This window comes from Clytia hemisphaerica, unplaced genomic scaffold (assembly GCF_902728285.1).
Source record: "Clytia hemisphaerica strain Z4C2 unplaced genomic scaffold, Clytia hemisphaerica genome assembly, whole genome shotgun sequence".
Taxonomy (NCBI): domain Eukaryota; kingdom Metazoa; phylum Cnidaria; class Hydrozoa; order Leptothecata; family Clytiidae; genus Clytia; species Clytia hemisphaerica.
The window spans coordinates 22,572-36,251 of NW_027103672.1; the positions used below are offsets into that span (position 1 = coordinate 22,572).

At 35.9% G+C, this 13,680-nt stretch overlaps 2 protein-coding genes across 2 annotated transcripts; both read right to left on the reverse strand.

The window, feature by feature from the left end:
- Positions 1-523: 523 nt before the first annotated feature.
- LOC136803398 (uncharacterized) lies at positions 524-2,162 on the reverse strand. Its single transcript, XM_067060117.1, has one exon. The coding sequence runs from the start codon at positions 1,847-1,849 to the stop codon at positions 962-964; it is 888 nt and encodes a 295-aa protein (XP_066916218.1). The 5' UTR covers positions 1,850-2,162; the 3' UTR covers positions 524-961.
- A 5,640-nt stretch (positions 2,163-7,802) lies between these two features.
- Positions 7,803-12,727, reverse strand: LOC136803397 (uncharacterized). The gene is made up of 4 exons (XM_067060116.1): positions 11,328-12,727; positions 9,890-10,953; positions 8,970-9,413; positions 7,803-8,590 (listed from the first exon to the last, which is right to left on the reverse strand). The coding sequence occupies exons 1-4, from the start codon at positions 12,725-12,727 to the stop codon at positions 7,803-7,805; spliced, it is 3,696 nt and encodes a 1,231-aa protein (XP_066916217.1).
- Between the last annotated feature and the right edge of the window lie 953 nt (positions 12,728-13,680).

The following is a 13,680-nucleotide window of genomic DNA, read 5'->3' on the forward strand; positions in this document are numbered from 1 at the left end:
TATCTGAAAAAATAGATCCTTAGCTTTTCAAAATGGGTTTACTTTTTACTAAAGCTTTAGCGGTTCAGATTTTATGACATTTTCCGCGAAACCTCCATTTTCATGAAAAAAACAGCGGCAGCAGCGCGCGCTGTTTTTAAAAACAGCGGTGTCTAAAGGTTAATAGAAGATACAGGTTCAGTGAAATGATGATGAAAGCTGTGAATGAAATGTGCTAATGAAAGTGACGAATAGTGTCAATTTTTCCCTTCTAACTATTGTTATTTTGCTTAAAATTATAGAACACAAAAAATTCAATTGTGGTGTGCTAATAAATTGCAATATAATATACTAATAAACCCGTCTAATAATTCAAAATATTGTAATATGATAAGTATCTATTCATTACATTAAACCAAATTCTTCGGTAACAAGAAGAGGCTGAAAAGATTCTAATCTCTATAATATTGTTAAACCAAAATTTTCAACTAGGGGTCCACAATAAAAATCAAAAATGATTTTTGTAAAACTTTGGCCCCGATTTCTACAAAATTACAAGAAAATCAAATGCTAGAAGAGTAGGACGAAGAAGATATTAAACTAAATTTAAATATTATGTATTCCATTAGGCAAGGGTCATATTCCAGGTGATTAAGTTCTAGCAATATAATTATCACACTTATTACTGTGTAAAATTATTGTCATCAGTTGTAGAATTCTTCAGAGGAATCTTGGTAATCCTCACGTGAATCTTGAGTATATGGTAGATACTTAGCATCTTTCTCCACAGCCATTTCTTCCCGAACTCGTTGAATTCGACGGTTGTAATTTGGGCTACGTTGGCTCATCCAATCTTGTTGATCCATTGCTTCTCCATCGTTTGATTCCATTTCATCTCCAGATGGCTTCAATATTTTCAATCCTTCCCAAGCTGGAATAAGCCCAAGAACCACACCATCCCAGTAATTTTCGATTGTTTTCTTTAGCTTATACACATAGTCGCTCTCGTGCCCAGCAATTTTTTAGCAACCCATTCTCCAGATTTCTTCCAATCATTTAGTTTAGTGTTGAACCAAATATATGAGGAGCCAAGATTTTCTCTCCCATCCCATCTGATCGATACTTTCTTCAAACACGTGTGGCTTGATAGTTCAGCACGATCATAAACACAAGTGCATTTCACTTCCTTAGCTGTATTTTTACTTGGCCATCCTTCCCAGATATCAAAAGTTGTGCATTTGAAGGTATCATGGCAATTGTTACCATCCGTATGCATTCGTCGGATCATAGCGACAGCATTTTGAACGTATTTCTTTGCATATTCAATCTCAGCATTCAAATCTTCTGCGTATCTTTGAAACTCTCTTCTTTTGTAGGGATTATTTGCATAGGTAGCTGTGATGGCTGAGAGACTGCCTAGAGCCATAGCAACCCAATCACGGAAGGTGATCAAACTAGCTTCAATGCGTTTGATATCATAATCGGACAATTCTTTGTTGTTGATTATATTGTCACCAAACATAGCGAATTTGGGTCGCGATGCAATGATATCCTTAGCGGCATCTTCTTGGCATTCGTCCACTTTTGCTTTCCTGACTTCTCTTACACAATTACCCCATAGTTTAAACAATGACTTGTACTCACGTTCAATGAGATTTTTTTCCAAATTGATTGTTTTTTGATCAACATATCCTTGCATTTCTTCTAAACGGTCATTCATCTGGTTGGTTAGTTTAGCGATGGCTTCGTTAGCTTTATCCAAAATATCTTGTGGTGATGGATCAACAAAAGCTTGAACAATGCCTAATCCAATGCCAAATAATCCAAGAGCATTACCTAGTTTAGGGGCAATGGATGCCAGCTTCTTCATTTTTCCCAAGCCCTTTCATTAGTAATTCATTCCCTTGTGCAGCTGCAACGATTTTCCCCATGTTTGATTGAAGTCCTCCGAACATTGCTGCTTCCATTTTAGCAGTTTCTGGTGTGATCTTTTGAGCGATGACTTTGTTTCCTCCTGGGGTGTATCCTTTAAAATAGCATAAACCACTTGAGTCATACTTTGCATAAATCCATCCGACTCTGTTACTCGTTGGTTTATACATCGGTATTAACTGTTGTTCACTTTGATGCGGTAGTACCAATAACACCAATAGCAAAAACATCTTGCTAAAATGCATCTTATCGGGGCTAGAAAAGTAAAAAAAATAAGGACATTGTCATTTATTTGTCATTTTTAAGAAACGCCACAATATTGAAAAATAATAAATCGTTGAAAAGATAATCACGAGTGCTTTATTTTACAAGAAAATATATTCCAAAAACGCTTGAAATAATTAAAAGAAAAAATAAAGAACAGAAAAAAACGAAAAATGAGGATTTGTTAGAAGTTTTAGGTTTTGACGTAAGAATTTTATGGGGAAAATAGTTATACAGCTAAAATTACAAGGGTGTATCTTTATCAAAAATCTGTACCGAAATTTCTAGCATCAAAGAATTAAAATTTCATTATATTCTTCTTCATTTTCATCTTCATTTACAAAATTTTTGATTTGTTTTTTTTTAATCATAGTACTCTGAGCTATCTTTTCAACGGTATACAATATGTTAGAATTGAGCATTCGTTGAGAAATGGCAAGCAAAACAAAGATTAGTGCACACACAGACACAAATGTAATTTAGGCTTGAGAAAACGTGATAATAGAAATAAAAGATAAGCTTACCTGATAAAAGACGCGCTAATTCTTGCAGCAACGGTACAGAGCAACTGATTGTGACTTGTAACGATTGGAATGGAGTATTATCGAAATTGGTCCCTGTTTATAATAGTCAGATATTTCGACCTCTCCTAACAATAGAAACTGATTAGCATAATAAAGGTCTGATACCATATAAGACGATGGATGTTGATCTTCGTTAGCAAAATATTGAATTGAATTGCCCTAACAGTAGCTTAAGTGGGAAGAAAACAATGGGGTTTTATCTAGTATTGTCACTTTGTGGTTTCTAAGTAATGGATCTCCAATTCAAATGGCATTTTGCCGAGCGCATGCGTCAGTTGTTTGCGTAGTATTTTGATGCTAAATTCGTATATGATTGGAATAATATTTGTATATTAATAAAATACTGCACACGACACACGATTGCTTGCACGCGATGATCGAATCAAGAATTAAAATCTATTTCAAATTAGCTGGCAGTGTTTTTTCAAACCTCAATAATTTTTGATTTAATAAATGACCCATCAAAATTTAAGTTTATCTTTCTTCTTTCCAATGAAATAGGAATGGTTCTTTTAAAATTTTTAGATTTCTAGAAAATTACTTTTAAAGAGAGAAACTTTTTTGTGACACCTTTGAGGAAATGAACTTAAACTTTCAAAAATGAAAATCGCAATTCGCACTTGGAATAATTCATCCTTCTTTGCCTCTTGAAAAAAAATCACTGGTAGTGGCATCAGTATGATCCAAAGGATATTCTATTTTAAGGAAATATTAATTAACCGTGAGCAAAATGACATATTTTTGAGTTTTTCAATTTTGCCACCTATCCTGCAATTGAAAAAAACACTCACCACTCTCAGCCTCATTGGAACATTTTTGAGCTTTTGGATCTCAAAATCCTTAGGTCGCAAGTCTCATATTAAAACCTTTCTTTCCAACCGTACTTTAAAGCATTTTTAAATCACGTGAATTGCCCGTTTAGTGCCAAATATTACTTTAGTGTTTTCAGAGAATTATATTATTATTTTTATTATTTATTAATTGTATTTCAGGCACTTCCATATATCTCAATGGCTATTCGTTCTATTTATAATAAGTAAACTAAATAAATAAAATAAATAAATTATTATATTAAAAGAAAATTTTTAATTTGCAAAAAATATACGTACGACCAAAATGTTTATTCGCTCGATTGAGATCAAAATTGATGATTGAAGATTAATAAAATTGTACAACTGCCCTATCTGGACAAGGTTGAATACATAGCTGAGGCCTCCCAGCGGACCCTCGATTCACGCAATCACGCATTTTTTCTTTGAAATTCTCGCATTAACGCAAATTTTCCTCGAGTTTCACGCAATAACCCAAATTTTTCAGAATTCGGAATTTTTTTTGGGAAAAATCGGGTAAACATTGGAAAATCGGGAAAACTGCACATAATCGGTGGAAAAAGGGAAAATTCACGTATTCACGCACAAAATAGCCCAGATTCACGCATTCACGCAATCAAAAAGTACATTTTCACGTTCACGCAAGTTTTTTCAATTCACGCATTCATGCAGCACTTTTTTTTCAATTTTCACGCATTCACGCAACCGAAAATGCCCATTCACGCAATCACGCAAACCGCTAGGGGGGGGGGGGCTATATAGCTATATATCTCTTCAGAGAGGCCTATTCACTTTTGAAAGATATAACTCTGCAGGCAAAGGCTTGAAAACTCAGAGAAACTCTGAATTGGTAGAGACTAAGTATGGTAGCCAGCCGTGATTAGAATTTAATTGAGAGATATGAAATGGATTAAAAATCAATAAAATAAAAATTAGTTTTGAACAATATTGTCGGAACAAAAGAAGAGCAAAAGTAGTGTTGTTGAAATGTGGGATTTAAGTTAGAAAATAGGCTTGAGAAAAAAAAAAAAGTGAGATCGTGATCGGCTAAGGTCACAGTATTCAAACAGGGATATGTTATAGCGGAGCTGGATGAAGGACGAGAATTCCTTAGCGGATTGCTCCTTTGTCTTTTCTATTGTAAACTGTTCATAATAGAAATCCATCTCTGTCCCCTTGAGTGTTCTGTTTTTATAAAGAAAAATGAAGCAGACAAAGTATTCATGCAGTACGTTTGCATATATTTTGCTATGATGTTCCCGCTTTTCATCAAAATAATATTTGCAAAAGATACCCCAAAAGCTTCTTTGTAAATGAAATCTAATTTTATCAGCGTGTGTTATGAATTTGAGAAGCTTTCATGATTTCTCTTTAAAAATTTCGGATGTAAATATTCTGACAAATATTGTTTCAATTGACTTGAAATTTTCTCCATAATCAGACATACCGACTTGCTATCTGAAAATAATTCACCAATGTTTTACAGACCCTCTTGATAATTAAAAGTTTTTAATCGTGAACAATAAATGCAGCAGCAGAATCATTGGCTAAAAAGAAATCCAAATTTCACGAGTTTGTAATTAAAAAAGTTTAATTTCATATCAAATTTTAATGTCAGGGACAGAGATAGAACAAGGCTTTTTCAAATGTGCGTTATCCAGCTCCGCTATAACATATCCCTGATTCAAAGTAATGGTTCCAAAGAGAGGAACATATCAAATATGTCGAAAAGTATTGGCAAAAACTCGATTGCTTGAAAAATGGCTAAACATGAAGTACTAGAGATATAATAATTTAGATTTGAAATATAGAAAATAAAATATTATTTTATCGACAACTTTGGGAGACTAGAGACTTGAAAGAAAATAAACAAAACTAGAAGTAAATTGCAACTTGGATTGGAGAATTGTGGAGATATTGAATTACTATTGGTATAGAAGTCTTCCTAGTAGTGATTTTCAAAATGTCGAATTTGTGGAGTGTCATAAAAATTATAATCACACCAGGTCGGGATCTGAGGGTCCGTGTTAATTACACACTTCTTTTTATAAGAATAGTGTAAATCCATTTCATCATAGATATTCTTAACTTTTTTGGGAAAATCATCCTAAAATATTCTTTCAGCATTCTTAGGTTAGGATCCTAATCAGACTAGATTTAATATTTAGTACATACGTCTCAAGCATAAAATGACATTTTGTGAAAGGGGTGAGCCTTACTTTGGGGTAATTGACAATTTATAATTTTGAAAATGCTCTAAAAATGGCATTCTTAGCTTAAGTAGAAAAATTCCATGATGATGATATTCTTAGCATTATTCTTAATTTTTTGGGCATTTTTATCATGGACATTCTTAACCTTTTGTGCTCGCTGTTTTTTTTTGAAAAAGTTGAAATTTTTCTAATTTTTTTTTTGAAACTCAAAACTTTAAAGTGCCATAAAAGCTTGTAGCCTTTGATTTAGAAGATGGTTTTGGTACCATTGGAAAGCTATTTTCTTTCTAAAAGCATTCGGTTTATCCTAGACAGGAGAACCGTCGTGTGTTTTTTTATAATTTGATGTACACAAGACGGGTTCGAGCTGTGAGTCCAATATTGGACTCACATTTTTTACAGTGGGAAATTCGAATTTAGCGCTGTCCTCACTTACTAAAATAAAAACCAAATTTCGAAAGTTGCGCTTTCTCTAAGAAAGTGTGACCAGACAAAGAATAACAGAATTTGATTGGCTATGTTTTCAACCGTTATTAGGATCTGAGAAATTCAAACTCTCAACCCATACCATGCTATACATTTCGACATCAGTTTATCAAAGAAGAAATCATAGCATGGATTCCCAGGCTAGGTTTATCCCCCCTTTAAATCAAGTGGTCAGGAGCTATGGCCTCAAGACTGAGACTCAATATTTTGGCTTGTTTAGGACGCATATTGGCATCCCTCTAAGGGTTAAAAAAATGTATTCTTATATTAAAAAAAAGCGTGTATTGCTCGCAATATTGTGATATCGAGGCAAGCTATAGGTCTACAACGTTCTATTTAATAATTATGTGCGAAAGAATTTGAATACAGTAACTGAAATCGCGAGGCTTCAAAGTATCTTCGTACCAATGAAGTCTCAGAACTTTTCTGGACTTCACTTACTTTATCGATTATATCGGGATTTTTAAGTAAATGACGGAAATATTGGTTTCAATGGAAATTGAAATTGGTAGGAGAACTCTTTCATGCTTTATTAAGATTCAGGCTTAGACTTGAGGCTAAAGAGGGACTACAACAATACACATTTGATGAACAAAATCTAATAACTTCTGGCTGTGGTGAATATTGATGGACATTGTTCCAAGTTATCTATATTATAATATGCTTAAATCTGAACTCTTCCATTCTCGCATGGAGCTTTTCCGCTATCGATTTTGAAGCGCCAGGCAATTCTTTTCAGCGTTTTTTCTGCCTTTTAATCTTTTAATTGGTCAATTTTCAAGAGATCAAGAAGAGATTGTATAGGTCGATTTTCCTCGAAAAATAAATGAATTGGCTTTTAGATTGTAACCCTTACCAAATACAAGAAATGTGTTTTATCTAATTACGACATAATACATAATACAAAGATATATAATATTTTCCTCTTGGTATGCGTAAGTCAAGATGACGTCATATTTTTTAACGGAAGCACCCAAAAAAGCCGGTTTTTGACCTCTGTGTTTCTATTTTTAGTAACAATGAGAGGTCAAATCCCGGATTTATTCGGGTGTTTCCGCTAGAAAAATGACTTACGCATATCAAGAATTTCATTTTTCTTGAATAAGTATCAAAACATTTTTATTCTCAATAATGACATTATTATTAATTATCATGGTAAAGACTTTTCTCGGACGACGCCGCGGTGGCTAGTGTAAAAACGGAAATTTATGTTAATTCCTTTCAGGAAAATCAGGATAGTCACTTCAAACAATATCTTCAATAAATTTCATGATGCACCTTATCTTCTATAAAATACTGAAATAAGAGAGCGACCTTCTAAACACGAGGCCGTTATAAATGAAAAATTAGCCAATAAAAATAAGTCACAAAAGTCACGTGATAAACTACCAATCAAATAATAAGAAAATTAAGTACATCGAAGCGAGCGCTTACGGCGCGTGCCAAAATAAAGAAAAAGTAGAAAATTATTTATAAGAAAAAATAACTGTAAAAAGTGAGGTTTTTTTACATCCTCAGCGACCAAAGAAATAAAAGTTCATGAAAAAATTGATATGATATTGATTTCGTAATCTTCGCAGGTTCTGTCCCTCGATTGCAGCCTTTCTCGTACTGGTTCTCCCCCGATTATGTACTACTTTCTCACAGTTTTCAACCATTTGAGCTGGTTCGGTAGCGGTGGGTGAAACAGGTGTCTCAGGCGTCTGTTGATGGTTATCGACGATTTCAAAAGGAATGATTTTGGCCAGTGGGCGGTGAATGGATCCTCGTTTTCCATTCTTGGTGACGGTAGATAACTTTGCACCGCGGATGTTGCCATCTTTTCCACTGACAAGTTTTTCAACTTTAGCGATGGGCCATCTTGATCTCGGAAGGTGTGTGTCGTCTTTGACCAAAACTATGTCTCCGACGACGAGTTTACGTTTATCTGGTTTGTTGATCTCTCTGTACATATGTGATTGACGGAGTTCATTTATATAAATCGACGAAAAACGGTTACGGAAATGTTCTAAAATTTTATGTAAGTGACGAAGACGTTTAACTGGAACGAAAGTGTTCGCAGAAACAAAAGAAAAATTATCATGAATGTCAGTTCCAAAAATAAGATGATTAGGAGTAATGATGGTTTCGGTATCATCCTCGTTAACGTAGGTTAGTGGCCGTGTGTTGATGGAACTTTCAATTTCAATCAGCACGGTCTCAAGTTCTTCATAAGTAAGGAAAGAAAGTCCTAAAATCTTTTTAAGTGAGGATTTAACAGATCTCACAAGTCTCTCATAAAATCCTCCCCACCAAGGAGAAGCTGGAAGAATAAAACGTTGTTTAATGTTGAGCGATGTCATAAATCTTTTGACGGTGGACGAACGAACGGAATGTTTTTGCATTGTCACTAATAACAAGCGAAGGCGTACCCCTTCGGGCGACGAAACGTTTGAATGCACGGATGAACGATTCTTTTGACAAGTCCGGTACCAACTCTAAATGGACTGCTCGAGAAGTAGCACACGTAAGGAGAAGAATGTAACATTTCAGACTGTCCTTTTTGGTTTTATCATTATCTAAAAAATTTCTAAAATAAAGGGGACCTGCAAAATCCATGCCAACAGAATTAAATGAACGTTCGTGAAAATCAACCCTAAAATCGGGTAAGTCCGGTGTTGGAGGTGAACGCAATGTTCTACCTTGAAAACGAATACATACGACACATTGTCTGATGGTGTTCTTCACGGCTTTTCTTCCTTGCACAATCCAATATCTTCGTCGAACGTCGTCGGCCAGTGTTGAATCAATCCCCTGATGCTTTGTCCGTTCGTGTGAATTCCAAATGACAAGCTTCGTGAACGGGCTGGTGGCGTTGCGAATCAATATTGGATGCTTTTGGTCTGTGGTGATATCAGCATTGTCAAAACGACCACGGACACGTAATAAACCGTCTTTCTCGAAGACACCAAGTGATTTCGTCAGCTTTCGATATGTTGGGATGGACTTCATTAGGCGTTGTTCCTCCTTGATCCAGTTGGTAAGAGCAGCTTCTTGTTCTTCAGATGAAATGACATCTTTGATAACATGGCCATTGTTGCGTTTAGCTTTGATGTTGGAGACGAAGCGGTATACAAGTGCGGTAACTTTAATCAATTTTTGTAAGGTGCTGTATCTACCAACATCAATGATTTTGCTCAGGCCGATGTCATTGTCAGATTTGTCAGTCGTAAAAAGAAAAAGAAACGCTACTCAAAACTTCATCCTTGCACTCAAAAGGATCATAAGAAGAACGACCATCAAAGTCAACAAAACGATTTCGAGCTTCAGAAAGAACGTCAGACTTATCAGTGTCGAGAAGAGAAGATTCGTTAGAAAGAAAAGAAGAAAGCTTATCTTCGTCAAAGAGTATCTCCGGTCCTTTAAACCATTTCTCACAAAAAGCGTCTTTAAACTGAGGAACCATCCTTGTAGGGATATCCGCAGGATTATCCTTTCCAGGGATGTGATGCCAATCCTCCTTCTGAACAACCTTTCTTGCAGACACTACACGGTTCTCAACCCAAGGCTTCCAAGTCTTTCTATTCCCTTTTATCCAGCACAAGGCAAGAATCAGACCAACATCGAGTAGCATCAACAGAAATACGACCGGAGAGAGCAGATCTAACATTATTCAACAAATCACTCAACAACACACAACTAAGAAGTTCAAGTCTAGGAATCGTCACCTTTTTCAAAGGAGCAACCTTACTTTTCGAAGTCAAAAAGAAAACACTGATCCCAGTCTCGGAAATCACTCTCAAATAAATAACACTACAATAAAGAATCTCAGAACTATCACAAAATCCATGCAACTCAACTCTTAAAGTATCACTGTTGCAGGAAACAAAAGCAAATCTATCAATTTCAACAATCTTCACACTTTCCAAAGCGTCTAAAAAACCATACCAAGCACAAGCTATGTCTGGTGGAACCTTGTCGTCCCAACCACACTTAACTTTGCAAACAAGCTGAAAAATAGTCTTCACTCTAGCAGTGATAGGAGTCAAAATTCCTAAAGGGTCGTAAATAGAAGCAGCAAGACTCAAAATGGTTCTTTTAGTTAAGGTTATTGTTCGACCCTTTTCCAGAAATGAATCAAACCTAAAGACAAATACATCTTTGGAAATGTCCCACTCAACACCAAGTACCCTTTTGCATTCATCCTGAGATTGAAATTGGGATTGAGCAAAAGAGCTATCATCTTCAATACACTTGGGTTGTAACGGTGGTTCTTTAGATGAGAAAAATTCTTGCAGTTCAGCGTCATTGGAAGTCCATTTCCTTAACTGAAGTCCTGCATCAGACATACTAGAAAGTGCTTTTTCACAGAAAATCTTACCACTTTCCACGGTATCAGTACCAGTGGTTATGTCATCGACATACAAATCAGATAAAAATTGTTCAACAAAAGCTTTGTCAGACTCGAGGTACTTCGACATGTGTTGACGAATCGTACCATTGAGTAAAAAAGGACTAGACGTCAAACCAAAAAAAACAACTCTCAAAAAACGATAGACAACGATTTCTCTATCAGAGGACGAAGGGTCTCTCCAGAGAAATCTCAAAAAGTCTCTATGATCAGGATGGATGCTGATATTCAAGAAAGCTTGCTTGATATCAGCTAAAATACCAATCTTGTTCATTCTAAAACGTAGTAAAATGTCAAAAATCTTAGCAAGTAAATTTGGACCAGGATAAAGGCAATTATTCAAAGATACACCATTGACAGAACAAGAAGCATCAAACACGGGCCTTATCTTAGTGGTGACCTTGTCTTCACGGATAACTGGTCTATGGGGAATGTAATGAACGGTACCCTCCTCTTTTTCGCAATCTGCGCCTCAGGCACACGTTCGATAATTCCGTCTTTCTCATAATCAATAAAAATTTTCTCGTAGTCAGCATTGATACCAAGACGATCGAGACGCGAATTAAGGGATTCCAGACGTTTCACACAGGTCGAAAAGTTGTCAGGCACACTCTCGTGGTCAGGCTTGAAAGGCAGTTTCGCGACATACCTAGTACCATCATGGTAAATGTCTTTGGTAAATTGGTTAATCACTGAGTTATCCTCGGCACTCTCTGCCTCCTCTATCTGCCAAAACTTATGGAGCTTGGCATCAAGTGGATCAACAGTTTGTACCTCAACTCTCATTTGATGACTATAAGTCACTTCAGTCAAACCTTTGAAAACAACAGATCCACTCAAAATCCAACCAAGTGAAGATTCACAAGCCACAACACCTTCCTTGCTCTCACGTCTCTTACCAGTAAAAAAGCGAAAATAAAAATCGATACCAACCAATACCCCTATACTCAAGTCAAACTCCTCGGAAACATCTGCAAACACCAAATCAGAGAATTCATTCAACTTCTTTGCACAATCCAACTTCTGGTTTGCAATTGGGCTACAAATGTCCGGAACACAAAGAGCTTCAACTAAAACGTATTTAGAAGACTTCCGATGTTTCACTTTGAATTGAACAACTTCCAAACGTTTGATTTCCGCATTATTCAAATTTCCAAAAGTCTTAATCACTACATTCTCTTTTCTCACGCACTTTAATTTTAAACGGTCTTTTAACTCTGTCGTAATGTAGCTTCTTTGGCTTCCAGTGTCGAACAACAATCTTGTTTTCACTTTGTGACAACTGGAACCAAAGATCTCACTAGTTGCAGTCTGCAACAAAACGCTACGTGAAGAAACTTGAGCACAATTTTGAGAAACAGGAGTAGGAACAGAGTTGCAACTACAACTACAAGGAGCTTTGGATTCAGACTGAGGCTCACTATTTGCATCGGTCAAGATCGAGATCTGATTGTTAGAAATGTTATCAGCTTCAGATCTTTGTTTACCTTCATCGCAAATAGAAATGTGATGCCTCTTGTTACACCTATTACATGAGTACTTATCTCTACAAGCATTGGAACGATGTCCACGAGCCAAACAAACAAAACACCTCTTTTCTCTAATTAGAATATCCCGACGTGACTGTGTATTTGTGACCTTTCGACATTTAGCAGAGCTGTGACTCTTTTTACAAAAGACACAGACGTTCTTCTCAGTATTAGAAAAAAGACCAAGGGCACTATAAAGTGGATCACTCTCATCAGTTCGCTCAGCTTTTCCGCCACCAGAATTGGTGCAATTTTCCTGAGCTCTAAGTTCTTCATCGAGATAAGTGAGCAATAAATCTAGTGTCCAGATGGAACTTCCAAACTTCCTAGAGATCACAATTTTTAGCTCGTCAGGGAGTTTCTCTTTTAAGATAGGGATCAAAAGACTGCCATAACCTTTAGCTTCGAGCTTCAAGGCTTTCAAATTTCGCACACAGCTTTCAACGTGGTTGTAAAGCGTTCGAAAGCTCTTTATGTTGTCTTTTGATCTTATCTTCTGTATCCTCAAGAGGGATTGCATGTGTGACGAAATCAAAACTTGCTCGTTCCCATACCTCTCGCATAATATTTCTATGGCTTCCTTGTAATTATCAGAGTTTAGAGTCAAACCTTTAATCGAATCCAAGGCTTCGCCAGCCAAATATTTTTTCAAAAAATTAAAGCGGTCAATGTCGTTTATGCGCTCATTTTCGTGGATGGAAATCTTGAACTGATCCCAAAACCCTTGCCACTTGAGCGGATCACCTTTAAACGTAGGGAGCTCTATCTTTGGAAGTCGAGAAACACTTGTCCCTCATCGGGCGCCATGTAAAAACGGAAATTTATGTTAATTCCTTTCAGGAAAATCAGGATAGTCACTTCAAACAATATCTTCAATAAATTTCATGATGCACCTTATCTTCTATAAAATACTGAAATAAGAGAGCGACCTTCTAAACACGAGGCCGTTATAAATGAAAAATTAGCCAATAAAAATAAGTCACAAAAGTCACGTGATAAACTACCAATCAAATAATAAGAAAATTAAGTACATCGAAGCGAGCGCTTACGGCGCGTGCCAAAATAAAGAAAAAGTAGAAAATTATTTATAAGAAAAAATAACTGTAAAAAGTGAGGTTTTTACAGCTAGTATCTTTAAGGGCTCTGACCATAGTGAATTTTTCATAATTGCCGTGTTTAAAATGTGTTTTCTGACTGATGTAACCAACAAAACTATGGCATGTTATACATTTTCTGTTAGACAAACTATTCCTGAAAATTCAAAAATTGCATTGAAAAATTTTGATGAAGAAGAAAATGAAGACTTTTGCGAGGAAGAGTATTTCAACTTTGAAGAGCTTAGTTTCGGCGAAGAAAAAACATTTTGAAAATTATTTTGCAGTAGATGGTGTATCTTTTACCGAACAATAAAAATTTTTGCGGAAAATTTTTGTAAATGCTTCTTTGCCTCGAAATCTTCAAAATAGTGGTTTT